Here is a 25,655-nt window from a genome sequence, read left to right as displayed (position 1 = left end):
AGAGCCACACTGCCGGGACTGGAGATGTCTTCATGCAGGTGTAGGGGGCAAGGATTTATACTGTGTACCGTACCACAGCAAGCTTTACTGCAAATTTCTATTCTATTCTATTCTATTCTGTTGAAGAATTACGCTTAACATGAACCGCACTGCTCATCTGGAGATGTCTTCATGCAGGAGTAGGAGGCAAGGATTAGGGAAATCTGTCATACTGTGTACTGTATCACACCAAACCATACTGCAAATTTCTATTCTATTCTTTTCTTTTCTGTTCTATTCTATTCTATTCTATTCTATTCTATTCTATATTCTAATCATGAAGTATGCCAAACATGAACTACACTGCTGATCTGGAGATGTCTTTTCCTGCAGGTGTAGGAGGCAAGGATTAAGGAAAGCTGTCATACTGTGTACTGTATCACACCAAACCATACTGCAAATTTATATTCTATTCTATTCTATTATATTCTATTTGATTATAGATTTTGTTCTAATCAAGAATTATGTAACACATGAACCACACTGCTGGTCTGAAGACGTCTTCAGGTGTAGGAGGAAAGGATTAAGGAAATTTGTCATGCTGTGTGCTGTATCACGCCAAACCATACTGCTAATTTCTATTCTATTCTATTATATTCTATCATACAGTGTTTTGTCACTGTATTTTCAATTTCTTTCCCCAACATTTGCTGTGTTATGTCCATAACTGTTTGCTGCATGAGTATTTCCAGTCTTCTCTCTCCAGTCTCTCTCTGCCCACATGGTTATTATACTTTCAAAGTTATTTCAGTTACCTGCAATAGCAGATAAACACATAAAAACCTATTCAAGGCCCATTTTATGTATTATTGGAATTACATTATATACGTGTAGCCAGTTTAATGTTAATATAGTCTTATAGAGACTCAAGTGACACACGTGACAACAAGGTCAGTTGCAACTGTCTGAGATGTGAGCTGAAATATGAGTTTAATTTTTTAACTCCCACCTTGGCAGTGCTGCTCATACAGTGCAGTATTTAACTTACATTAGAACCGTGGAATCTGAAGCCAATGTTGTTCGATCTTGTTCTTTTGCATTACTGATGTTGTGATAAGGCCATTGACATGATTTTGTTACCAGTTCTCTCTGTTTTGTAGGGGGTTCAACCTGAAACTGAGGGTATGTGAGGCTCTCTTTCTGCTGAGTCAGAACAAAACACCCTTCTCTCTCTCTCTCTCTCTCTCTCTCTCTCTCTCTCTATCTCTCAAATTCAAATTGAAATTCAAATCTGCTTTATTGGCATGTCAGAGAAAGGGTCTATTTTACCAAAGTATTTGCAAAGGATAAAGTCAAATAATTAATGCATAATAGACAAACAATTCAACAAATTCTGCACATATAAACAATAGTATGTAATAGCATAGTAGCATACTCAAGCAATTCAATACATTCAATATAATTGAAGTCAATGTATAACTCTCTGTCTCTCTCTGGGTGGGTGGATGGGTAGGTGGTGTGCTGTATGTGGTGTCACGATAGCTAGATCTAATGGCTCCAGTATGGATCTCAACCATAAAATGCTCGGCTCTCAACATGCTCTCTCCTTCTGGGCAGGGAACGATCCCTGAGTCTCTGTCAAGAACATGGGCCTGGTTTCACTTAAGGCCCTTTGGTTGGGCAACACATGTACTGCTCATCTGAATCATGAATGTTCCTTTGTTTTATACTTTCCTCTCCTGCTAAATGAATCAATGGACAAGGATGAGCATGAGAAAATCCCCAACAACCAAAACTCGTCTCTTACTGATTCATTGTTTGACTCTCTGCTGCAGTATGAATTCTCATTTCTCACAGTCATAAAGAGACTGGATTGTGAGGAGGTGAGGAAGGAGGCACTTCCTAAATGGAAATTGTTTGCATCTGTTCAAATTAACTAATGTGTCATATAGAAGAAGCCTTTCACACCCGTAGCTGCCTATCGGTGTCATATTATTACTGTGTATCTTATTAAAGGAATAGCTCACCCCTAAATGAAAATTCAGTCTTCTACTCACCCAAATGTCAGTCTAAACTCCACTGAAATTTGTAGGACCACCAAACGACATAGGACAATGAGGTAAATATTGGTCTTTTGGACCCACAGTGCAATCATTTGGCTACAAAACATTTGGCTCATGCTATATGAGCTGTTTGGAGAAATCTGATGGACATTTTATGGGGATGTAAAAAGACGTCCCTGTTGAATTCAATAGTATGGGAGAAGGCTGAAAGTCCTGGGAACTTAAATGGAGTTTCAACTGACATGGTGGTGAGCAGATAATGACTGAATTCTCATTTTGGGTTGGACTATTCATTGAAGGCCATATGTCATTGTGGTCAGGACTGAAAAAAGACTTGGAAAAGGCAAAGTTGGATTGAGCTGGTTTGGGTGAGGAGTATGCATTATGTCAGACAGTCAGAAAAATGACATTACAAAATGGCTGTCACTCATTTACTTGTATTTGTATAACTGTCACTGGTACAATCAATGACCCATCAGTCTTGTTAACACTAATCAAAAACAGTCAATTCAATCTACTCTTCAGCTACTTTGTGGCTCACATCTCCATCTAGTGGACAACAGGACACACAGTGGGGAAACTCTCAGGTTCTGGAGGTAACAAAACATTTTAATGCACCTATCACTGAGCAGACAATCATTCTGTGCTGTTGTTTTGCATCCTGTCACCTAACCTGTCATACATGTGTTCACCTCGAATATGGACCAATGTCTCTTGAACTAAAATGTTTTTCTAAACCAGGTGGATCTCTTTGGTTTCTGCTTCGGTGGTTTGGGTTGACCCAACAGAACGACCAGAGGAAGTTTGATCTCAGGGTCTTTTGCCAGTGGGACATCAAGAGTGACCTATAAATACAGATAAACAATATTTAATATAGTTTGTAGTTCATAGAAATACAGTACAAAATGCAGGCATAATAGTTAGAGTTACATAAAGCAATAGGCAGAATTGGCAGAATTCATATACATTTTAAAAGCATGCTGATGCTGAGACTGTATTAAATGCAGTATGATACAACAAATAGATGTTTTATTGATATCTAATTTTCTTCATGTCCATTTTTCATTGTGCAAAATGAAACGGTCGCTTAAGTATGTCTGTCTTTCGCCGGCCCTTGTTTTATTCAAAGCATTGACCTGAACCTAATTTGAGTTGGTGACACGACAGAACCGGTTAGTCTGTAATTTGATACCTTCTTCTACATGTACCCTCATTAGTGTGTGGGCAAGTCATGAGGACTCCTCATATCACCCCCACCCTCTCTCATCCCCCCCCCCCCTCTCTCTCTCTCGTATAGCCGGCAGGTGGTGCTGTTGTCATCTCCCATACTCTAATTGGGTTTGATGGGAGATTCATACACAGAAACTCTGTATAACTATATCCAAGCCAAAGGTGTTGACCTCAAGTGACCCTGGTGTCAAAAGTATTTTGCATTGACTTTCCTCAGTTTTCTTTGACTCATGAAAAACTACAACTTATCCCTATCCATACCAAAGATATGGATGTGGGTCATGTCATTTGCATTTTTTTATATTATATTCTAAGACATGATCCAGTAATGGAGACGGGGATAAAGTCAAATGGTATTTTCATTGAATTAGGCCCATTATAATAATAATAATAATAATAATAATAATAATAATAATAATAATAATAATAATAATAATAATAATAATAATAATAATAATACATTTTATTTGAGGGCGCCTTTCAGGACACCCAAGGTCGCCTTACAGTCGCATTATATTTGTCAAAACATAAAACTACCTTGAGTCTGTACTCCAGCTTCATCATGGAGCAGTTGAAGAAGGTGGGAGGCAGCTGTGGAGGGACATTCAGGACTGAGCTTGTAGTCCGGCTGCTCGCAGCTGAGACAGAGTCTCCTGTCCCAAACAGGATGTCATTAGTGTGCACTATCCGCTTTGACTGAGCAACAAAGGTCTGCTTCTCACAGAGGTAGAATTTAGGCGTTACTGTGCGCGCCGAGCTGTTGATTACTTCTGCACTGACTTCCATTGCTTCACCTATAATAATTACAAAAAGGAGAGAAAAACACAGCTCAAGTTTATTTAGGCCATTTCTGCTGCACTCATCAAAAGATCTTTATGAGATGCATTTACCTTGCTTTAGTCCCATTTTTTCTGAGGTAACATTCATAGTGACCTTTCCAGAGCCATAGAATGAAATCCTGGTCCCATATTGTGGCTCCTGCCAGGTAGAGTACAAGTGTCAAGGTGACAAATCTCCCAATGTCTATTTAAACTGGCATGAATTGTAGAGAAATTATAATGTTTGATTACTAACATTAAATTAGAAGGTCTATGAAGATAAACTGTTACAATTTTCTTGTACAAGTAGAAGTGGTCAATGGAAAGTAAAGGAAGTTTAACAAAAGATCAATTCCATACCTTCAGGCCGATGATTATCATTTCTGACTTGGAGACAAAGGGGAACTCTGCCTTGGTTAGGAAAGGGAACTCAACCTTGGCTTTGTGTACAAGCCAAATTGACTGGGTCAGCTTTGCTCGCAAACTATATGTAACCTTGCCCCATTTCCCCTCGAAAGATGAAGGCATATCTCTGCGAGGAAATAATCCAAATCAATGGGGGAGAGCATTTTATTTCAGGAATGTTAAAAAATTGATGTCAAATAAAAATTGCAAATATATCAAATGTGAATGGAAAACACACCTATTTGGAATCTCAAAGGTGAATGGATACACATTTTTCCCAGGGCCAATGATTTCAGAACCTAATAAAAAGATACATCAATACTATGTTGTCTAGTTGGTGATATTACAAACTATAAAATATTTATCAATTAGAAAAACATGGTTCGACTGACAACAGTTTTGATCTATATTTCTTGGCACAAAAGAGAGGCTATACAAACCATCTCCTTTTTTATCCTGAAGAATAATATCTTCAAAATAAAAGTATCTCTTCTTGTCGCTGTGGACCAGTGAAGTTTCTCCATCCTGTTCAGACCACTTCACCTCCGCTTTTCCTTTGGCTCTGACCAAAAAACTCTGCACTTTGGTTTCCTTGCTGGTCACTACTGTGACTCTCCCAGAAAGGGTGTCCCCAGGAGAGAAAGTGCCTCGCTCGTTCACCTTGTCGTACTCCACATAGAGGTGCTTTACAGTCATGGTAAGATGGCTCTTTCACAGGTAGTGTCATTAATGAGCTACATCAATTAACCTTCCTGAAAGTCGTGGAGTGACAGCATGAGGACAAAGTCTCAACCTGTGTAAATCCTTTGAATCCCCTGGAAGAAGATTTGAATCCATCCAAAGCAGTCTATAGTGAAGTGGAGCCTTTCATCTATGAACAGTGATGCAGATAAGGCTGGCATACGCACTGGAACAGCAGGCTTCTCCAGAGCCTGTATCTGTGTCACACATGATCATGTGATCAAGCCTGCAGGTGTCACTTTCACACAGGTAACCCTAGCCAGCAGTCTTTGTGGGCTAACTTGGCTGACATTAACCCCAAAGGACACAAAGACAATAGCTCATAACATGGGAGTTTATATGTGTGCATATTTATTGGTATTCCTGAATAATGTCAAATCTACAGTACAGCATAATGACCATGCATTATCATTGCATTACACACGTGTAACACTATATTTTACCAAATTATACTGGACATTGTCTCTGATCCTTTGTTCACACATTTGATATCAGTTGCAACACAACATACATTACAAGTCAAGGTAGAAACAAACATGAAGTCGATAGTTTTACAATTATAAGTGGAAACATTGCATATAAATAACATGATATACAGTAAACGTGAAAAAAGGTGAATGATACTTCCACCTGGCAGAATTACAGTATTGATAATCAAGGCAGGCATTAAACATCCATCATAAAATGCTGCGTATACATTGGTGCACTGTATGAGGCCTGTATTACTTTGTCCTGTATTATTTGTTCAGGAAATGTATGCAAACAGGCCTGTATTACCAAGTATTCAGAGGCTTGCTCCAGTATTCCTCATGCTCCTTAGAAGCAGCTTCAGAAGATGGAAGAACCACAATTGGCAGTTTTACCTCAGGATTTTTGGTCATGGAAACATCAAGAACCACCTGGAGACAAAAAAGCTTTCGTTTAATTTCTACTAAAGAGTTTGAACTATGCTTTTTTAACTACCAACACAGAGTCAGTATTACAAATCACACAACATAATCTAGCTCACCTTCAGCCTGTACTCCAGCTTGATGATGGAGCAGTTCAAGATGGAGGGAGGCAGTTCTCTAGGGATGGTGATCACCTTGGTCACAGTCTGTTTGCTAGAGGACTCTACAGGCTCAATCTTCTCCTTCAGGATATAATTTGTGGAAACTCTCCTGCGACCCTGGGCAAAGAAACTCTTCTTTTCATACAGTATGAATTTTGGCTTCACTGAGCGAGTTGACTGGTTGCTGATTTCGGCTTTGACTTTCAGCGCTTCACCTGTAAGATGAGGAAAATATATTTAGTTACTTTCTGATCCTAGAATCACATCAGTAGTTGATACTGGCAACAGGAAAAAGGTGCCAAATTGTTACCAAATGCACAAAAGGAAACAAATGAATGAACATAATGGAAGATCTTAATGAACAAAGGCATCTTCTCTGTGATGAAAAACGGCTCAATTTTCTAATCAATTGACTGATAAAACATCCCTAATCAGTTTTCTGATGAAAAACAAGTGAAAACTAGCTTAGTGCTAGTTCCAAGCTTGCCACCTGTTTTGTCTGTGAAGCTGACCAATATAACACCCTAGTGGATTGAAAGAGAGAGTGACTCCACAGGTACAACTCTCAGTAAACTCCCAGACACATGATCAAGAATGTGCCTGTAGTCAAAATGAGACATGTGACTGTGCGGGGGCAGTGACAGTTGAGGGTGGAGTAAAATGTTGATTACCAGGATAGAAGAGTTTACAAACCTTTGGCCATTACAGATAAGAGGGATTGTAATAACCCACCACCCCTATTATTTACAGTCTATGCCCACCACCAGCTAAACATATCTTTCTTCTTTGATAAGGCGTGTGGGAGGGAAGGGCAACCAACCATAACACACTTGCTCTCCGATATAAATGGGAGAAGCATGCCCAGTTGTGGTTAAAACAGAGGGAAGAAAATCAAAACACTTTGGATACAGGACAAATGAAGGATTAACTCTGCTAGACTAGAGTTTTACCTTGCTGGTATCCCATCCGCTTGGTGTGAACGTCCATTGAAATGTTTCCAGAGCCAAAGAATGTAACAGATTTATCCTTGCACCCATATTGAGGGTCCTAAAAGAAAAGTTAGTGTGATCAGATACTGTAACTGTCTCTTGTGCTCTTAGACATTTCATTAGATCATAAGATCATTTTGCTTTAAAATCAGCAATTTCCTACCATAAGTCCAGGAGTATCCATGTCTGGTTTGGACACAACCGTGAATTTGGTTTTTGCTTTTTTTGTCACCTTCATTGATTGTTTCAGCTCTGCCCTCAACTGATGGACAACTTTGCCTATCTGGGATTTGAAAGACGATGGCATTTTCCTAAGAAATACCACAATTGAAAATGGAAGTGATATGACAAGCAAGTAAAACATCAAATCAAAGTAGAAATGTAGTAAGCACTGTGAATAATATGCACCTGTCAGGAATTTTGAAGGAAAAAGGAAACACATGTCTTCCTCGCCCAATGACTTCAGTGCCTGAAAAACAGTTTTTGTTTATGTATCATTACTGTAAGGATCCTCTCATTCAAATAATCCGTTAAGAATGGTTTGTTGTGTGAAAGTCTGTGTGTCAAGTGCAATGTCTATTATATCAATGACTGTATTGATTTAATACATTACCATCTTGTCTTGCCTCTCTCAAGATGTTGTGCTTGATTTCGTAATATTTCTCATTGGACCAGAACACAACATGTACATTTTGTCCATAATGTTCATGCCAGCAAACCTTAGCTTTTCCCTTTCCGATGAAAAGGAGCGACTGGATGCAAGTTTCTTTTGAAACCTCCACGATGATTCTCCCATTAATGGTATCTCCGTTCGTGAAGGTGTTTTTACTGTTGATGGCATCATATTCAATTGCAAAATTTTTGATAGTCATTCTCCTCGGAGAAATACACTGTTCAAAAGCAAAATCTCTTTTAAAGCAAACTCCCAACAGCTCTTCAGCAGACGTTCTTTCAACAGACGACAATAGCTTACCCCAAGTCTGCAAATCTTGTTTAACCAGTTTTGTCTTGTTCGTAGCATTCCAATTGTGCCAGCAGCATCATCATCTATTAGCCTAAAACATCCTCTGGTGGGGGCGGGCGGGGCGGGGGGCCGGGTCTGCGGGGCCTACCTACCTCTTAAAGGAAAAAAAACAAAAAAAAACACACAAACAAATAAACAATCAAAGAAAACAAAGAATGTCACTCCTCAGCGGACAGACTCCCTTCCAATCGGTCTGGGAGTGGTCCAAGGCAGGACAAGGCACAAAACCTGCAATGGGCCAGCGCCCCCCTCTGGGCCTGGGCGCAGCTCAAAGCAAGATCTCCCTAAAACTAAAAACTTAAACTAAACTAACAAAAGGGAAGAAAGAAGGAAAAAGGAAAAAAAAAAAAGGGGGGGGGGGGGGGGGGTCGTTCGCTGACCCGCCCCGCCTGTCTCCCGCTGGGGCTTCTGGTTGTGTTGCTGGGGGGCCGGGTGGGGGCCGGGTGGGGAGCCTCTCGCTCGCCTTTCCAGTGCCCCTCTGGCCTCTCTCCTCATTGCTGTATAAATGTAATGTTAATTATTATAATGGTCATTATTATATTATATTATCTTATATTATATTATATATAATGATGATAGTGATAGTATTATTATATTATTGTCATATTATTTTATTATTGTTATTACAATGATATTGCTGTTACATCATATATTTATTATCACTATAACATTAACATTGTCTGTTTCTTTCTCTCCGCCACACATACCACACTCCCTGCTTCACACGCCAACCTGTAATCTCTGCTCCCGGACTCTTATCATATCAACACATACATCATCGTAACAGCTTTATGTTATTGTCTGTATGTCTGTCCATTATGTCTATCTTGTTTATCTTCTATGTCACTCTATTTTTTTTTTGTAATGCTATTTCACCAATTAAAAAAAAAAACCAAAAAAAAAAAACATCCTCCTGAACCTGGCTATCGTCTAGGGAGAAAATATAGACTAGTCAATAGCTTTTCAATGATGGCCAAATAGGCTACTTTGTACAAAGGTACCCCTCCTGTGTGTGTGCGTGCGCGTGTGTTTACATTTGTTTCAGCCTTAGAAATGATCAGTTTCCTTTACCAGCATAGATTACCCCCCAAAGCAGTAATCAAATTATGAGCCACTGCACAAAATTCAGCACATACTAGAGTAAATGCCTTTGAGCTCTAAGTCTCATGATCCTTAGTCAAATATTATTTGGGCTTATGTGAGAACGCCACACAAAGTGCTTCCTCCCTTTGACGGTGATTACCTGCAACTTGAACAACAAAATTCAAATTAGGTTAATCTTGACTTCCCGTTTATTTTGTTGCCTGGCAACATCCCGTTGAGGATGAAATGTAGCCTAATGTATGGCCTAATGTTTTTTTGTTTTTCTTCATTAATATAATTTTGATGTTAAAATATCAACTAGCTATCTAATTGCTGTTTAATCTCTGTTTCTCTTTTGCCCCACTTCGAACAGTGTAGGCTAAATTATAGAAAATAATCATTGTGACTCCTGACGTTTCTCACACCTGTAGTTTTCTTCTTTTTGAAGATGTCCCACAGATCTACCTGCCCACCAGCCCATTTGGGCCAAAATAATATCCTGAAGGTGTCATAGCTGCGTTGCAGGTTTTGCTGTGCCATCAACCAATAAAAAAAACATGCATCCGTATCAATGCAGGTGCGTGTGCCCCCCCGCCATCAGATTTGCTGAAAACTCCAGATGTGCTATATTCTCTAAAATGATTAAATATCAATATTCTTGATTAAATGATATCTTTGTGCCATAAAGAGGGATGAAAGGGGGATGGCAGTGTTACAATGGGGATGGTTTTTGACAATTTTTATTTCAAGGGGGATGGCATCCCCTCGCATCCCTCCTCAAATTGACTACTACCCCAAGAGTCATTGTATGACTGTGCCATTTCGATGCACTCTCTAACATCATAACTCAAGACATAACTTAATTCAAGTAAACTACTTTTTAATTTCAAGTCATGGGTTAGATCTATTACATTGCAGGAACATGGAACATGGAGAGAATGAGGAATGTCAGGTTTGTAGTTGGGACCCAAAAGCGGAACACACCAGGCAGAGGCAGGGGTAAAAGTTCAAGGGTCTTTACTGAGCCAAAAACCAAAGTCCAAATCCAAATCAGAACCAGATAATCCAAACAAGCCAGGCAATAGTACAGAAACAGTGAGTTGAGATAGAATCCAGTAGGCAGGCAAAAAGGGCATAACAAGTTACGGGCTACAGAAAACCAGGATACAGGCTGGAACGACACACAGGAGAAAACACTGGGACGAACTGGCAAAAACTGACTGACAACATAAGGTACTGTATATATACACCATCTAGCTAATGAGAAGTGGAGACAGGTGTGCTTTGTATTACTGTCATGTGACATCTTGTGCAATGCTAATCTTGGTTGTTGTTTGTTCAGATAAGATTGCCTAATAATTTGTTAGTACCAGGGAAGTCCATGTTTGCTGTCTGGCAAAGTAAAATGTGGGCATTGCATGATACCTTAATCAATCTGCTTAGCTTTGCCTCCAAACAGTACTCAACTTCGCCTCAGCCTTGAAGGTCAGTGGCATGTTACATATCCAGCCATCAGCATGTCTTGAGATGTCTTGCATGTCTTGAGATGTCTTCACTGATATGTCTCAAGACATCTCAAGACATGCTGATGCCTGGGAATGCTGTAGGAATGTGAGAAATGTCAACAAGTGAGACATCATCACAAGCAAGAAAAGGATTATTCAAAACATACAAGTAAGCAAGTAAGTATTTTATGAAGGTACCTGTCCGGGATGTTGAATGTGAAAGGAAATGCATGCCATCCTGGATCAATCATTTCGGGACCTGAAAAGAATATGTAATAGTTGAAGTAAGAAGGCCATTCAGGTGATAGTCAAGTGGTTAATTCCCTGTCTCTCGAACCACACATTTCCCCACTGCCAGATCTTTCTCTCTCCTCTGTCACTTCTATTCTGTCTTTCTCATTTCTTTTCCCACTGTCTGAATGAAAAAATTTAAAATGTCTTGACTCTTAACTCTCCTTAGAAAAAACCAAGGTGATCCAGGATTGGGAAGGTGGCCTTCAAAAGGTCTGACACAGATTACTAAATATATACTTTCTTAATTGATTACTGATTACCTAATTGTGATAAGTTAAACAGGATCACTCCAATTCAGTAACGCAATATTACTGTCAGTGTCTCCAAAGGCCATAAAAATGTTAAGTTAAACCAGTTTGTTACAGTTGACAGACTTCAGACATCTTCAATCATGACTGACCTAAAGGACCATTACCATTACAATACTATCATTCATTTTCTCCAGTAGTCTAACAAGTAAACACCATTTTTCTTGAAATAACTGCAATCTGAGATTTTTAGTCACTTAACCTGATTATAGTTACCCATTTTTTGTAATGCGACTAATGTAATCATGTCCATTGCTCCCAACCCTGGAGCCAGATGGTGTTGACTTGTGTAGCTATGGCGTGAGGCATCAATCGAATGTGTCTTGTTGTGGAACACAATGCTGGATATGGTATGGTTATTATATATGATATATAATATTGGCTATTATATACCATGAATGGCTTAGAAAGTTTTATGGACTATTTTTCATGTCAATTAAAATATGTAATACTTTATCAATTTAGCATACTCAGTCTTGTAGTATTTCTTGCTGCCAGTATGCAACTGTTATATCCTGCCTATAATGTTCAGTCCAAAGACAACAGCAAAGTGAAAGGAAAGTGGTTTGACCTGAGACAGCTACAGTGAATCACCTTGTTCTTGAATCTCCACTGCAGAACATGTTTTGAGCATTGATAGAATATGAATCAAAAACATCAATGGTCATTTTTTTCCTCTTGGAACAAATATCTAGAAAGGATGACAACTGATTCCTACTTGAGAGGAAACTGCTATATTTAGTTTCCTCCGACCCTGAATGACTGACAAATATATATATATATATATCTATATATATATATAGATATATATATATATTGACAACCCCAGTTTGCAAGACTCAATGGGGCTTCTTGAAATTGTATTATATATATACTATTTACATTAATGGTTACAATATTTTTACTTATATATTTACTTATACATCATATAAAAAGGTTGATTTATTTGGACTTCATAAAAAATAATGTAAAACATCAAACACAAAATATGACAAATGATTGTCTTTGTTATTACATGTCAAGCTGCAACTGACATAAAATCTGTGGTCTTCTTTTAAACAAAAACCCTATTTATAAGTGCATCAACATGATTATCATCATCAACAACATTAAAAAATGGAGATCATAGTAATACTTTATACTGTTGCGCTTTGCACAATTCACAGCAATTGACACATATGAAATAAGTTATTTAAACCAGCTTCTGTTTCTTTTCATTCTAAAACCACATTTGATTCATGAATATTAGACTGAAAAAATCACATTTTGCATTCATGATTACTATAATCAACGACAACAAGTAACTAAACAAGCTTATAGGCTACTCACTAATTATTAAATACACAGTAAGGAGTACAGTTAGTGTGCAGAGAAGATGGCGCTGTACTGTGTGCATGTGCTTCGTGGACATAACATTTCTAACATGGTGAATTCAGTCAATCAGTTGAACCAGCTCTCTCTCTGCTGCTGCTCCTGCAGCTCCTTCGAGGCTGACCTGTCAGTGTCTGCCAGGACAACAATAGGAAGCCTAACCTCCGGGTCTTTGGCAAGGGCCACATCAAGAACAACCTGGAAACCATGAAACATATGACGTTAATCATAAGAGAGCAAGAATGTGGTCATTTTTAAGCTTGCCTATGTACTCTAAAGAGAGACAAATCATACATAATTAACAGAGGTGGGGACTCGGGTCACATGACTTAAGTCACAATTTTAAGTGTTTGAGACTTGACTTCATGCATGAAGAGAATACTTGAGACTTGACTTGGGTTCTGGTGACTTGGGACTCGACTTTGACTTGTACTTTGATGACTTGAAAAGGTTTGAAAAAGTCTTGACAAAAGATCTTGTGTTTGTGTAAATGACTTAGATTGAAAGTGATGAGATTTCCACCAGACAACTGAATTCAAATTCTGTTTTATGAATTTGTATGGAATGATTAAATTTATTGAAACTGATTATAGAAATCAAACTCATGATGCTCTTACCAAGTTTTTATACTATTAAAACAATATTGCATTGAAAAGTCCTAGATATTTTGTTTTATTTAAAATATTAAATTGATACTGCACTCTTGTTTTGTTCTGACTTGACTTTGTGTTCTGAGACTTGGCATTAGTGACATGGACTAGACTTGAACTTGACTTGAGACTTGTTCCTCAAGACTTAAGACAGACTTGGGAGTCGAATATAAACTTAATATAAATCATTTTCTGTCAGCATTTAGATGAGAGTGTTGACAGTGAGAGCCGATTGAAACCTTGATTCTGTATTCCAGCTTCAGTATGGGACAGTTGAAGATGGTTCCTGGGAGCAGTTCAGGGATGTTCAGCACTTTGGTCACATTCTGTTGGGCTCTAGCAGGCACAGGTTCACCCTTCTCCTTCAAGATGTTTTTGGTGTAGACTTTCCTCTTTCGCATGGCATAGAAGCACTGCTTTTCATACAAGTAGTATTTGGGAGTTACGGGGCGAGGTGAGTTGTTGACAATTTCAGCAGTGACTTTAAGAGCTTCTCCTGTGAAAAGAGAAACAGATCATATTTCGGGCTGTAAATTTGGGTCCGGTAAATGATATCTATCACTGGATATGGTCTCCTCCTACGGTGTTTAAATATTTAGAAATTGCAGAGTAATAGACAGTGACTATATGATGAATGATGAAATGGAAACAGAGAATACAGTTAACATTCCCGTCAAATTAGTTGTCATTAGTTTTCTTCAGCGTCATCCACTCTGAAAGTTGAGTAATTTTATGCTCAAGTCCATGTCCACGTATCTCAGACATCCTCACCTTGCAGGTATCCCATCCTTGCAGTGCGAACATTCAAAGTGACATTTCCAGATCCGAACCATACAACATTCTTCTCAACATTCCTGTGCTGAGGTTTCTGTAAGGCATGAGACACAATAATTCACATCTGCAAGCTCTGTTGATACTTCATTCTAATAGTTTGTAAGCTGTGTGTTGATACAATCAGGGCTGTGTACAGCAGGTTATTTTTTTATATATATATTTCATGCATTTAATTACATTTATTGATTCAGTATGAACTGCAGAGAAGAGGAAAGAGTCAAAACAGAAGTGGAGTTTGCACCAGAAATGTATGGATCTCTTACCATTAGATCAGGAGTGGACATGTCTGTCTTTGAAGCCACGGTGAAATGTGTCTTGGCTTTGCTGGCCAATTTCATGAACCTGCTCACTTTGGCTTTTAGTGAATAGCTGATTTTACCGTGTTTACCCTTGAAGGATGTTGGCAGATCCCTGAAGCAGACATGGTAGGATACAGAAATATATATCAGGCAAAGTAGGGAAAATTGAATTAGAGAGAAGTGAATACACACCAAAATACATGTTTGCTTTGTATATTGCGATGTAGGTTTCTATCTCACTTACATATCAGGTATTTCAAAAGCAAAAGGATGCTCATGGCTTCCAGGTGTCAGAATTAGAGGGCCTGCATCAAAGGGGAGACAAAAGACCAAAAAATACTTATCACCTTCCTTTGATGTAAAACAAAAACAAACAAAAAAACACTTTTCTTTTTGCTGAATACATCTTGAGAAAAGAAATGGGAACAAAAAATTATTTTTCATATCTTATATTATTTGTGAAAGCCCTGAGCGGCAAGGGGGAAAAGAAAAGGTTTGCGGTCAATGTCGGCCAAAACCTAAGTTTATCTCTTATGTTCGAGATACCAACTAGGTAAAAATTAAAATGACACGGCATGTTGTTGCATGTTTATTGCATGCACACCCGTTTAACCTGGTTTGGTTATAAACACCAACCAGCATGGGCCAGAAAAATCAGACTCGTTCTCTGCTTACTAACAGCGCCACAGCAGCCACTGTATCGTTACGCACAGCATTACGCACAGCTTGTGAGCCATAATAGTTTATTGATTGATCACACATAGCATAGGTAGGTTTAATTTATGATCCGATATGTGCGTTATTCTTATTTCCACATTACTGTACAATTTGGTGACATTATGTAAACCTATTTACTCGCACTAGAATAAAAATCCTCTCTGGAGAAAAAAGGATGAGGAAAGTTGGCCCTCTTTTCTGTCTCGCTCTCCGTGCCTCCATGGTGCTGAAAGGGCGCACGGCTCTATACGGACTAGTAGTGAAATAAGTCATGGCCACGTATTATTTTAATAAAATGAGATGTCCTGGACATGAAATAGTCCATGTCTACATGGGAGAGCCTGTCTGTGGATAAATTTAAAGATTCATTGCGCAGTATTGCGCTTGTATTCTGTGGAATATCCAAACATGAGTATCGACAGACAGCTACTCGTCAGAAACACCTTTTTCACACAAGGCATGCCAAGGAGCCGCTTCAGAGAAATCCCGTTAGTGTGTGTTGGCTGTGGGTCGGACGAAAAGGAGAGGAGAGAAGCGTATATGCGATGCCCCTGAAAGGCAACCGCAAACCTTTTTTCCACCTTGCCGCTTAGCGCTTCCGTAAAATTTCTGAATCCTAAAGAGAGAGAAAGGAAGGCCTACCATGTCCTTGTCCTTCTTGCAGGATGATCTTTTCAAGGGAGAAAAACTTCTCTTTGGCACGATACGTGACTCTAACTTTCCCATAATGTTCAGTCCACGACACGTTCGCTTTCCCTTTGGCCTTCACAGACAGGCGCTCGATCTTCGTTTCTTGGGAAACCACCAACACAATTCTTCCTGTTATTGAATCTCCACTCGAAAAAAAGTTCTCTTCATTTTTTGCATCATATTCAATAGAAATACTTTGGATGGTCATTCCGTAGTCGAAGCGATAATTCAAGAATTAACAAGTTCTGTTTTACACGAGCCTCTTATTACTCCAGGTTTATGACTGTCACAATCTATATAGCCTACTTACACAACATTTGCCACGACGTATCTCTCCAATCACATGGTCCAAACAATATTCCATGACAATATTCCGTTTTTGCATAACTTTTATTATCATGATAAGCATTTAAGGGATCTGTTTCTCTCCATGTTTTAATTAATAGTTGGAATGGAAAAGCGTTTGAGAGGAACTGCACTCTCTATGGATATGCAATAAACTAATCAATATGTTGACCAGGTGGGTCACCTGATGTTTGACATTTTCACTACCTCCTTATCCACTGCAATCAGAAATTGGGATATTGTAGTGTAGTGTGAACACAACCCAAGAAAGAATAAAGACACAACAGGAAAAAGTATTCCAATATCAGTAGACATTTGTGTTTTATAAGGAACAAGGTATATTTTCATATTTCCTGCTAAATATAAAATATGAGGACACACATGCAAATGCAAATGTACAAAAGATAAGAAAAAACTGATACTACACCACTGAGATCACACAGTACATGCAGCGACTATATTCACTAGTAGTTCCTATATTGTTTTCTCATGGCATCAAACAGACAGCATGCTATCAGAGAGGTAGGCTATTTCACACTGCACAGTTTGTTATTCTACAACATGTGTAACAGTATACAATAATGATGAAACATTGAAAAAGAACATCACAGAAAGGAAAGTAATATAGGTTTAAATTTGATAGGAAAAGCAGCCAACTGTAATCCCTTTATATCTCTTTAAAAGTATCTGCAGGATCCCTTCACTAACATTTTTTGTCAAAATCAGACAAGGACGGGTACATTTCATATGTTCCGTAGGGAGGTGGGGGTTCCACAGGTTGGGGTGCAAATGGGTGTTCCACAGGTTGGGGTGCAAACGGGTGCTGTGGTGCAGCGTTCCAGGCCGGTTGGTTTGGGTTCCCAAACGCAAGTCCAAAGCCAGCATAAGCAGGTGGTTGCTCCATGGCAAGAACCTGAGAGGCAGGTAAGATGACTATTGGGAATTTGATCTCCGGGTCTGAAGCATACTTGACATCCAAATAGACCTGTGGAACACACAGTGATGTTTATTTTTTTCTTCTTCTGCACGTCTCAAGATAGATGTCTACAGACACACATTTGCTGTAATAAGTTGGCGGTAGTTATTTGCCTACTTCAGGGACATCACGCATCATGTGTCCCTCATAATGTTCCCACTAATCTAATTCATGGATCTGTCTTTTTGTCTTGGGACATTTATTCTTTCTTGACAAGAGGGCTATAATCTCTCAGACATAAAATTAAGTAGGACATGATACATTCAGAGGAAAGCATACTACTACTGAAGCATACTGAACCATACCAGGATTCGATTTCTGGACCTTTCTTTGCAGAGTTTGCATGTTCTCCTCATGTTCACGTAGGTTTCCTCTGATTTCCTTACACGTTCAAAAGACATTAAAGTCAGGTTGATAGGAGACTCTAAATGGCCCATAGGTATGAATGTGAGTGTGATTGTCTATCTGTGTTGCCTAGGGTGTTTCTCTGCCTTTTGCCAAATGAATGCTGGATTAGACTCCAGTCCCCTGTGACCCTGAATATGAAAAAGCATGTTAAGAGAATGATCTTCCAAGGATCTCAGTGGAGCGTTTATGTTTGGTATGACTGAAGATTTTGTCAGGGTGAGGGTGTTTTTTAAAATAATTTTTCATTGAGATAACAGTGAATATTAGATGGCAAATCTGTGGTCTTTGCTCTACACTGATAACCTATGGGCCTGAATGTTTTTATATAGGTCTGTCACTATTATTTACATTTGTTTAACCAACTCCTTTGGCAAATATTGATAAGACTGAGAGTATAGAGTTCAAGAACAGACTTGTTCTGCTGAGTGTAGGCAGAGGGTTTTTCAACAAAAGTGCATGAAAAGTGGTTAAAAGGCACAGCATTGACACAGCATTAGACACCGTGCTGCTATACCTGCAGCTCAAATTTATTGATATTTGAGATCAAGCCTGGTATTGCAAGTGAAGCGGGAATTGGTGTTGATCAGGAGGCAGGGAGAGCCAGGAGCAACCCAACTGGATAAAGAGGCACACCCATGCCCAATTAATGTGCCTTTTTTTCATTTGCAATTTTCATTGCAACTTTGGTTCACTGATTAAATGTTTACGTCACAGAAAACATCACAGAGAGCAAGTAAAAAATGGAGGAAAACAACACTTGGTTTAGTTCATGCATAAAACTCACATGAACACAAGAATTATGACATTCAACTGCTAAAAAAAAAAAAAAGACGTTCAAGTTCAAAGACTGACCACCATCTTTTCCATGCTCTTTTGAATTTTTAAGGGAAATTTTTGGAGGCCTACAACCCCAATTTAGTGTAATTTTATAAATATTCAGGTACACTTTTGCCTATCCTGGTGCACATAAAGTGCAGTGAAAAAGTAAGTCAGTCCCCTGATAAGGTTCGCTGCTTTTGACATATTAGGATACAGGCAACCTAATTCATCAACTAACAGGGAAAAATAACACTTTGCAATCATTTATGCAATGCAAGGAGACAGAAATGCAATTTCCTTGTGCAGAAAAAGTTAGTACAACCCTACCTTTATCATTCGATTAAATGGCTAAAACTAAAATCAGGATCACCAAAACAGGTGCAAAGGATTACAACATTATTATGGCGCTTATTATTATGGCGCTTAGAAAGCAGTCTGTTGTCTCGCTGCCTCCAGCCTCTTCTGAAATAAAAATCTGTCTCCTTGCTGTGACTAACAGCCACACACCGAGAATCAAGAACACCATCGCTTCGATATCCTCCATTGTAGCTGTGTGTCGCGTTTCATGCAGCGTCGCAGCGTCGCTATGACGACCAGTTTGGGGGGTGGGGCACATTGAGGGGGTACTATGTGCAGTGGAAAACCAAGTGGTACTACCAAAAGCGAGTAGAGTCGAGTCGAGTCGAGGCGAGTTGAGCCGGTACTATGCAGTGGAAAAGCGGCATTAGAGAGTAACTTGGAGGGCCCTGCCTTACATAAAGATCAGAAATTTGGTCAGGTTTGGTCTCAACTATACAGGTGTGTCGCAGCATGTCATGCCAAGATCAAAAGAGCTCTCTGAGGCCCTCAGAAGAACGGCTGTTGATGGTCATGAGTATGGAAGGGGTTACGAAGGCATTTCCAAGCAATTTGAAGTCAATCATTCCACCATTCAAAAGGTAATCTACAAATGGAGAAAATTCCAGACCACTGGCAATCTATTTAGGACAGGCCGTCTCACCAAATTCAGCCCAAGAACTCACCAAATGATGCTTAAAGAAATCTCTAAGATCTCCAGAGCAACATGAAGGCATCTCCAGCCACAATCAATGCTTAAGTGCATGAGTATCAGAAAGAGACTGCACTAATTTGGCCTACATGGGAGGTCAGGAAGGAAGAAGCCTCTGCTTCAACATCACCTTGCTTAAGAACAAGACCAGCGGAACAATGTGCTCTGGGCAGACAAGTCAATGGTAGAGTTGTTTGACCACAATGCCAGACATCATATTTGGTAAAAACACTGCCTTTGAACAGAAGAAGCATGAAGCATGGTGGCTGGGACATTATTTGTTTGGGGCTGCTTTGCTACCTCAGGGCCTGACAAGCCTGCCATCACAGAGTCAACCATAAATTCCACATTGGACCATAAAATACCTGAGGAGAATGTGAGACTGTCTGTCTAAAAGCTGAAGCTGAACCGAAACGGATCTTCTAACAGGACAATGATCCAAAAACTCAACGCAAAGCAGATCAACAACAGAATGACTCAGAAAGAAGAAATGGAAAGTTAGAGAATGGCCAAGTCAAACCTCAGATGTTAACCCTATAGAAATGCTTGTGGGGTCGTACATGCAAGAAAGCCTTCAAACATCACACAGCTGAAGGAATTCTGTAAGGGAGAAACGGCTAGGCAATTACAAGAAATGCCAACATGACATTATTTCTGTAAAAGGAAGCAACGCCAGCTATTGCATTATATTTCCACTGATTTTTGTTTAATTCATTATTGCAGAGTATATTTTTTCAGTGACATGTTGACTTAGATTACCTTTACCAGTCCTGTGTTAGTGTTGAATAGTTTTGAAGTGAAGATTAAATTTACATATGCAGAAACATGTAAAAAAACAAACAAACAAAAAAAAACACTGATTAATAATCTCTTGGTCAGTTAGATGCTTACCCTGAGCCTGTACTCCGCTTTGATGATACTGCAGTTGAGGATGGATGTGTCTATATCAGGGGGGATGTTAATGACCCTGGTGACCGTCTGGTTAGCAGACGGAGGGATGGGCTCTCCAACCTCTTTCAAGAGGTCTTTGGTTCCGACTCTCCTCTCCCCCCTGGCAAAGAAGCTGTGCTTTCTGTACACACAGTACTTGGGCTTGATTTCACGAGACGAGTTGTTCTGAATGGAGGCCACAACCTTGATTCCCTCTCCTGTAAAAGACACCAGCAATGTCTTTGTCACAACCACCTTTGGTATGAGACTAATAGAGAGTACCCATAGCACCTTTTGTATAAAGGCTCCCACCTTGGCAGTAACCCATCTTCTCAATATTTACATCCATGCCTACTGTTCCTGAGTTTAAAAATTTCATTTTCTTATCTTTGGACTCGTGCTGTGGTTTCTGAAAGGAAGCACAGATCAATTAATGAAATACAACACTGCTTTAACAACAAACAAGATAAAAGATACTACTCATGATACAGGTTTCTTTCATTCTGGCAAACACTATCACTTCTTCTTAGTCTCCTTTCCATCTTAAATACCAAGTCCAAAGTCCAGTGCCTGCCAGCAAAATGAAAGGCTATGCTACCAATTGAGCCATTTCAAATGTGCACTCCTCGAGGGAAACAATTATAAAAATTACACTCGCTCAAAGATACAATTTTCAGTATATGGCAGAAGTGGTATCCCCACATATACAGTGAGATTGAGTGTGTGTATGCATGTGTGTACATAGGTGTCAAAGTATGTTTGAATGCCTACGTATTTACCCTGACACAGATATAAGTCAAGACATACCATCAGCATAAGGATACTGTCCGGGTCCACTCTCGAGACAAAGTTGATCTTAGTCGAGGCTTTGCTGTCAATCCTCATCGATCTACTCAGCTTGGCCTCCAATGAGTAAACAATTTTACCCCTAGAACCGTCAAAGGAGGAAGGCATATCCCTAATGCAAAGGATCAGCAGGTGAATCATTTGATGATAACATACTTAAGGCCAGCCTATAAGCCTTATAAAACCCTCACTACTGAGAAGAGGTAGCTCATTACAGCTGTGATACATATGCACAGTAGATCTTTATTTTTAGATGCCAGTACTGTATGAAAACAAATGAGCATGAGCATTGTTTGGGACATTTTTGAATACATTGCAAATACAAGCAAAATAAGTATCCACATGAATGTAGGTCTATACAATAGTCAAATCTTTAATTTCTCATAATGATTTACTTGGATCTCTTGTATCAAAATGAACAACAGCTGCAAAACCTGTGGCGAGACCAAGATAAGGTGGTTCAGAAGATTATGAAGGAGTATACAGGAACAATTTCAAACAATCTAGCTGGGGGCATTGTTCACAGAAACAAAGTTTAGAGAAGATAAAGGGTAAATAAATGTCCACTCTAGCTCATTAATGATTGTCTTAAATTAGCCATGAAAGGAATGCCAACACTTACTGAGCAGGGATCTGAAAGGTGAATGGGTAGACGTGGCAACCTGGGGCGACAACATTGCAGTCTGAAAAGCAACAAGACTTGCCATCATAAGGTTGCTATTGTATTTGTCAAAAGAATAGTGTCTTAATGCAATTCCCATTCAGCATACCTTCAGTTCACCAAGTAGCACGTATTTAAATTAAATGTTAACTTTTAAAATTGATTCACACTGCTTACTATCACCTTACACAATGTATTTTGGTGGAAGAACAGTTAGGAATTACAGGCAAACCAGTTCTAAAGGTTGAAATTTCACTGAAATAAATATTTGTTCCAGGAGGTTCTAGGAGGTATGTGTCTGTATATGTCATGTCATGTGTTCAAGACAACTGGGAAACTTTGAAACTTGTAATCCAACTCATAATTCCAGAAACGGGACAGGAAAAAGGGGGGAAATAATGACCATATAAGGTAGTGTTTCTCAACGGGGGCGCTGGAAGCAATATTTTTGAAAGGGGGGCGTTGAGGTGTTCTTGGGGGGCGTTTGTTTAAGGCCAGTTTACACCAAAGATTCACGACGAGACAAGTTGAAACTTGCCACTACTTGCAAAAGAACGTGGTCTGCAACATTCTAAAAACTGCCAGTTTACACCAATGAGACTAGACGAGACGGTGTATCATTTCCATACTCTTTACTTCAGTGTTTCTGTCAGCTTTCTGTAGCGCAGCTTCATGCTGCCTTCACAGGAACGGGACGTCAGAGTATCATCTATAAAATTTCGAAAAAATGGACGCTCTCTTCCTTGGTATTCCCCGTGGAGGAAATTAAGAGTTTCTTCCTCTTCAACTACAAACAATCCCTGTCTTTCACTGACTCTGGACTGAATCTCTGAGCACAATTCCATACAAATTGTACATCAATATATCAACACATCTCAATAAATCTCTTCTTTCTTTTCTTCTTTGTCTCTGACATTTGATATTTAAATTCAATTTGTAAAGCTTGATTGCTGCTTGTTTGTCTGTCTAAATGCTTGTACATTGCACTGCACCAACCTCACCAAGTCAAATTCCTAGCATGTGAAAATGTACCTGGGGATAAATAAATCCGATTCTGATTCTGATCTGATTCTCATTCAGTTATAAGTGTACAGGGAGAAAATAATTTTCAATCACCTCTGACTAAAGCTGATTCATTCTAATTATTATTATATTTATTATAACAATAAATACAACATCTCTGCATTGGTCTCATATATTTTGTCTTTGTCTTTCATAACTAATGTATGAAAGAGAAAATCTATTTGTCGTGAACAGCCAAAATGCTAACCGGCTAACTCCGGCTAACAAAAGGCAAGTCATGGAAGGTGACATCATGAAACCTTTTCACACACGATCAACACAGGGCCAGGTTGCTAGCAAAATGTCTTAATACTGAACAAGTTTTCCATGTAAACAACGCAGATTTGTTGCATTCAGAATTTCACTAGTACAGACATAGAGTGTGTTGTTAGTCCCTAATGAGTCAGTATAAGATGCTTTCTCTAACTTCACTTTTCTCCACCAATCAAAAGCTTCTCCAGTATTAATACGATATCTCCTTTCATCCGTGAGTTTTCTCCACTGAACATTGCGATCAGATCTGCTCTCCCAAACTTAGTTGTGTCTTTCTTCTGCCAACATGGTTACTGCGTGAGCAGAGAGGAAAAAACAACTAAGCCCTCTCCCTCTCCACACAGCGTTGTGTAGTACGTCACCTCCGTGCTCAGGGTGTGCTCGTACGTCCTCGTGCTTGAAAACCATGTGATAAGGGTTTTTGTTGTTGTACGGAAACCCACTTTGCTCACTAGCGCTACTAGTGGCCGAAAACTCTATTGTTCACCTTTAACTTCACTGCCACCTGCTGAAAGAGTTAGATATGTCGAAAAGCTAAACCTCATAGGCATGGACTCTTGTCCTTTTTGCTTTGCCAGGCTCTTGCTGGGTAAAGGAAGGTATATCCTTCTCCTTCTAGCGCCATTTCGCCGCGCTCCTGTGTTTTGGAATGGTTCAACTTAGTTCTTTTAGTGCTATCTCCTTTCTACAAACATTGTGCTTCTTGTGTTGTATATTTCCTATTTCCTATATAATATATATTATGTAGATATATGTTATGTATATTTCCTATGGTACATTTCCTATTTCTTTTATTTTTCTGCTACAAAGTTGCTAGTCACAAGCATTTCATTGTCGAGAATGACCCTGTGTTATGCTGCACATATGACAATAAAACACTTTGACTTTGACTTGACTTTGCTGAAATCTCCGGCACGCGTGCGCTGTGGCTGTTCACTTTGTTTCACTTACTAGCATTCAGCAACCTCTGCTCATATTTACTAGTCATATTATGCTTCAGTAAAGCAGAAATATATATTACACATTTAACCTTTAATGTTAACTGCACGGTAGCCCTTAGCCCTGGCATCATGTTTGTATCTTGTAATGTTGGCTCACTTTCTTTCAGACATCCATATTGTGCCAACCTCAGCCACTTGAACGCTCTGAGGTGGGAAGTTACTCAGTTCCCGGCTGTCTTGAACGCAGCACAAGACTGCATCCAACCAGCACAGAACAGTGAGAAATATCAAGGCTGAGCATAGAGCAAGGGACAGCTGTAGTAACAAATTAGATGAACCATTAAAAACTATAAAAAAAATTTAAAAAAATACTCCTCCCATTAGAAATCCAATGCAAGCTTTTCCTGAGTGAGTTAAAATCAATGCACAGGATTTTTTAAATGTTATCTTAAAACACTGTGACTAAGCCAAGCACAACCTGAGATAAGATTGTGAAACTGAATACAGTGTTTACTCACTTACATGCTTTGCCGCTCTGATCTGTCAATAGTGCTTGTAAGTCATCTTCTGCAGAAAAAACAGTAAAACATTGTATTAAGATAAATATCCTGTACATATAGGCTATTGTGTATTGATATGCCAATATAGCCTATCTACTATGAAACATATCTGGGTATCCAAAGTTGTTTTTCTTCCTAAATTTGAGAGATATTTTGATCATTCAGAATAAGCTGTCTGGCCGCTTACCTTGGCCTTTCTGTTCTCGGATAAAATATTGTTTAATGCTGAAGTACTTGTCCTTGGAGTGATAGACCACCGTGATGTTGCCGTGCCTTTCGGTCCACAGAACTTCGGCTTTCCCCTTGAATTTGATAGAGAGGGAATCTATCTGGCAGTCCTTGGCCAGCTCCAGTGTGATTTGACCCGAGACGAAGTCGCCGCTTGTAAATGTGTTTTTCTCATTAATAGCGTTACAGTTCACACTGATGTTCTTTACGGTGCTCGACATGGTGCACGGCAAATGTAAGATAGGCTACTTCGCGAAGTTTGCAGAGAAAAAAAACAAAGCACAGGCGCCAGGCAGCACTGTGAGGTTCCTCCGACTTCCGTGTGGGTGTGTCTGACAGTCCGCGCCGGAATCTCGTAAACTTCACGAGTGCCTTTGTCTGTATAGCAACATTAAAAAATAATACTAAAATTTGACAGGCAGATAGCTCTTGGCCCAAGGATCAGTAAGATTTTGTTGATGATTAGGATTTGTGATTTTGGTTTTTTAGCCATAACCATAGAAGTAT

At 39.3% G+C, this 25,655-nt stretch overlaps 4 protein-coding genes across 6 annotated transcripts; all 4 read right to left on the bottom strand.

Moving 5' to 3' along the window:
• Positions 1 to 2,472: 2,472 nt before the first annotated feature.
• On the bottom strand, positions 2,473 to 5,406 carry LOC139661465 (arrestin domain-containing protein 3-like). The gene is made up of 6 exons (XM_071539902.1): positions 4,936 to 5,406; positions 4,734 to 4,794; positions 4,451 to 4,622; positions 4,163 to 4,250; positions 3,810 to 4,066; positions 2,473 to 2,887 (listed from the first exon to the last, which is right to left on the bottom strand). The coding sequence occupies exons 1-6, from the start codon at positions 5,189 to 5,191 to the stop codon at positions 2,762 to 2,764; spliced, it is 960 nt and encodes a 319-aa protein (XP_071396003.1). The 5' UTR covers positions 5,192 to 5,406; the 3' UTR covers positions 2,473 to 2,761.
• A 187-nt stretch (positions 5,407 to 5,593) lies between these two features.
• Positions 5,594 to 8,253, bottom strand: LOC139661466 (arrestin domain-containing protein 3-like). The gene is made up of 6 exons (XM_071539903.1): positions 7,890 to 8,253; positions 7,685 to 7,745; positions 7,440 to 7,587; positions 7,238 to 7,334; positions 6,246 to 6,502; positions 5,594 to 6,135 (listed from the first exon to the last, which is right to left on the bottom strand). The coding sequence occupies exons 1-6, from the start codon at positions 8,146 to 8,148 to the stop codon at positions 6,010 to 6,012; spliced, it is 948 nt and encodes a 315-aa protein (XP_071396004.1). The 5' UTR covers positions 8,149 to 8,253; the 3' UTR covers positions 5,594 to 6,009.
• Positions 8,254 to 12,876: 4,623 nt separating this feature from the next.
• On the bottom strand, positions 12,877 to 16,278 carry LOC139661475 (arrestin domain-containing protein 3-like). Its single transcript, XM_071539914.1, has 6 exons — positions 16,004 to 16,278; positions 14,889 to 14,949; positions 14,609 to 14,756; positions 14,283 to 14,379; positions 13,751 to 14,007; positions 12,877 to 13,059 (listed from the first exon to the last, which is right to left on the bottom strand). The coding sequence occupies exons 1-6, from the start codon at positions 16,257 to 16,259 to the stop codon at positions 12,931 to 12,933; spliced, it is 948 nt and encodes a 315-aa protein (XP_071396015.1). The 5' UTR covers positions 16,260 to 16,278; the 3' UTR covers positions 12,877 to 12,930.
• A 184-nt stretch (positions 16,279 to 16,462) lies between these two features.
• Positions 16,463 to 25,450, bottom strand: LOC139661468 (arrestin domain-containing protein 3-like). 3 transcript variants are annotated; one of them, XM_071539906.1, is made up of 8 exons: positions 25,108 to 25,450; positions 24,883 to 24,924; positions 22,046 to 22,106; positions 21,385 to 21,535; positions 20,890 to 20,986; positions 20,539 to 20,795; positions 17,310 to 17,381; positions 16,463 to 17,219 (listed from the first exon to the last, which is right to left on the bottom strand). In XM_071539906.1, exons 1-8 carry the CDS (start codon positions 25,367 to 25,369, stop codon positions 17,100 to 17,102), a joined length of 1,062 nt encoding a protein of 353 aa, XP_071396007.1. In that variant the 5' UTR covers positions 25,370 to 25,450; the 3' UTR covers positions 16,463 to 17,099. The 3 variants fall into 3 exon arrangements, with proteins under 3 accessions (XP_071396007.1, XP_071396005.1, XP_071396006.1); XM_071539904.1 differs by having other exon boundaries at positions 16,463 to 17,381; positions 24,883 to 24,927; XM_071539905.1 differs by having other exon boundaries at positions 16,463 to 17,381; positions 21,385 to 21,505; positions 24,883 to 24,927.
• Positions 25,451 to 25,655: the final 205 nt, after the last annotated feature.

The sequence above is a fragment of the Centroberyx affinis genome, unplaced genomic scaffold (genome assembly GCF_046629955.1).
Source record: "Centroberyx affinis isolate AG114_WGS23_722 - 3 ecotype Tasmania unplaced genomic scaffold, CSIRO-AGI_Caff_v1 ptg003531l_1, whole genome shotgun sequence".
NCBI lineage: Eukaryota > Metazoa > Chordata > Actinopteri > Beryciformes > Berycidae > Centroberyx > Centroberyx affinis.
The sequence above is the reverse complement of the archived record's forward strand: the minus strand, read 5'-3'. Positions and strand labels throughout refer to the sequence as shown.

What these genes read in the sequence shown, in the direction of transcription:
- LOC139661465 (XM_071539902.1), bottom strand. Translation starts at nt 5,191, where the DNA reads ATGACTGTAAAGCACCTCTATGTGGAGTACGACAAGGTGAACGAGCGA. An exon ending in TGATAATCATCGGCCTGAAG is followed by an intron (nt 4,251 to 4,450) that starts GTATGGAATTGA and finishes TCTACCTGGCAG; the next exon opens with GAGCCACAATATGGGACCAG. An exon ending in AAAAATGGGACTAAAGCAAG is followed by an intron (nt 4,067 to 4,162) that starts GTAAATGCATCT and finishes TAATTATTATAG; the next exon opens with GTGAAGCAATGGAAGTCAGT.
- LOC139661466 (XM_071539903.1), bottom strand. Translation starts at nt 8,148, where the DNA reads ATGACTATCAAAAATTTTGCAATTGAATATGATGCCATCAACAGTAAA. An exon ending in TCCTTCAAAATTCCTGACAG is followed by an intron (nt 7,588 to 7,684) that starts GTGCATATTATT and finishes GGTATTTCTTAG; the next exon opens with GAAAATGCCATCGTCTTTCA. An exon ending in TGGATACTCCTGGACTTATG is followed by an intron (nt 7,335 to 7,439) that starts GTAGGAAATTGC and finishes CTTTTCTTTTAG; the next exon opens with GACCCTCAATATGGGTGCAA.
- LOC139661475 (XM_071539914.1), bottom strand. Translation starts at nt 16,259, where the DNA reads ATGACCATCCAAAGTATTTCTATTGAATATGATGCAAAAAATGAAGAG. An exon ending in GCTTTTGAAATACCTGATAT is followed by an intron (nt 14,757 to 14,888) that starts GTAAGTGAGATA and finishes TGTCTGCTTCAG; the next exon opens with GGATCTGCCAACATCCTTCA. An exon ending in TGTCCACTCCTGATCTAATG is followed by an intron (nt 14,380 to 14,608) that starts GTAAGAGATCCA and finishes CATGCCTTACAG; the next exon opens with AAACCTCAGCACAGGAATGT.
- LOC139661468 (XM_071539904.1), bottom strand. Translation starts at nt 25,369, where the DNA reads ATGTCGAGCACCGTAAAGAACATCAGTGTGAACTGTAACGCTATTAAT. An exon ending in ACAGTATCCTTATGCTGATG is followed by an intron (nt 20,987 to 21,384) that starts GTATGTCTTGAC and finishes GCTTCCTTTCAG; the next exon opens with AAACCACAGCACGAGTCCAA. An exon ending in GAAGATGGGTTACTGCCAAG is followed by an intron (nt 20,796 to 20,889) that starts GTGGGAGCCTTT and finishes TGTCTTTTACAG; the next exon opens with GAGAGGGAATCAAGGTTGTG.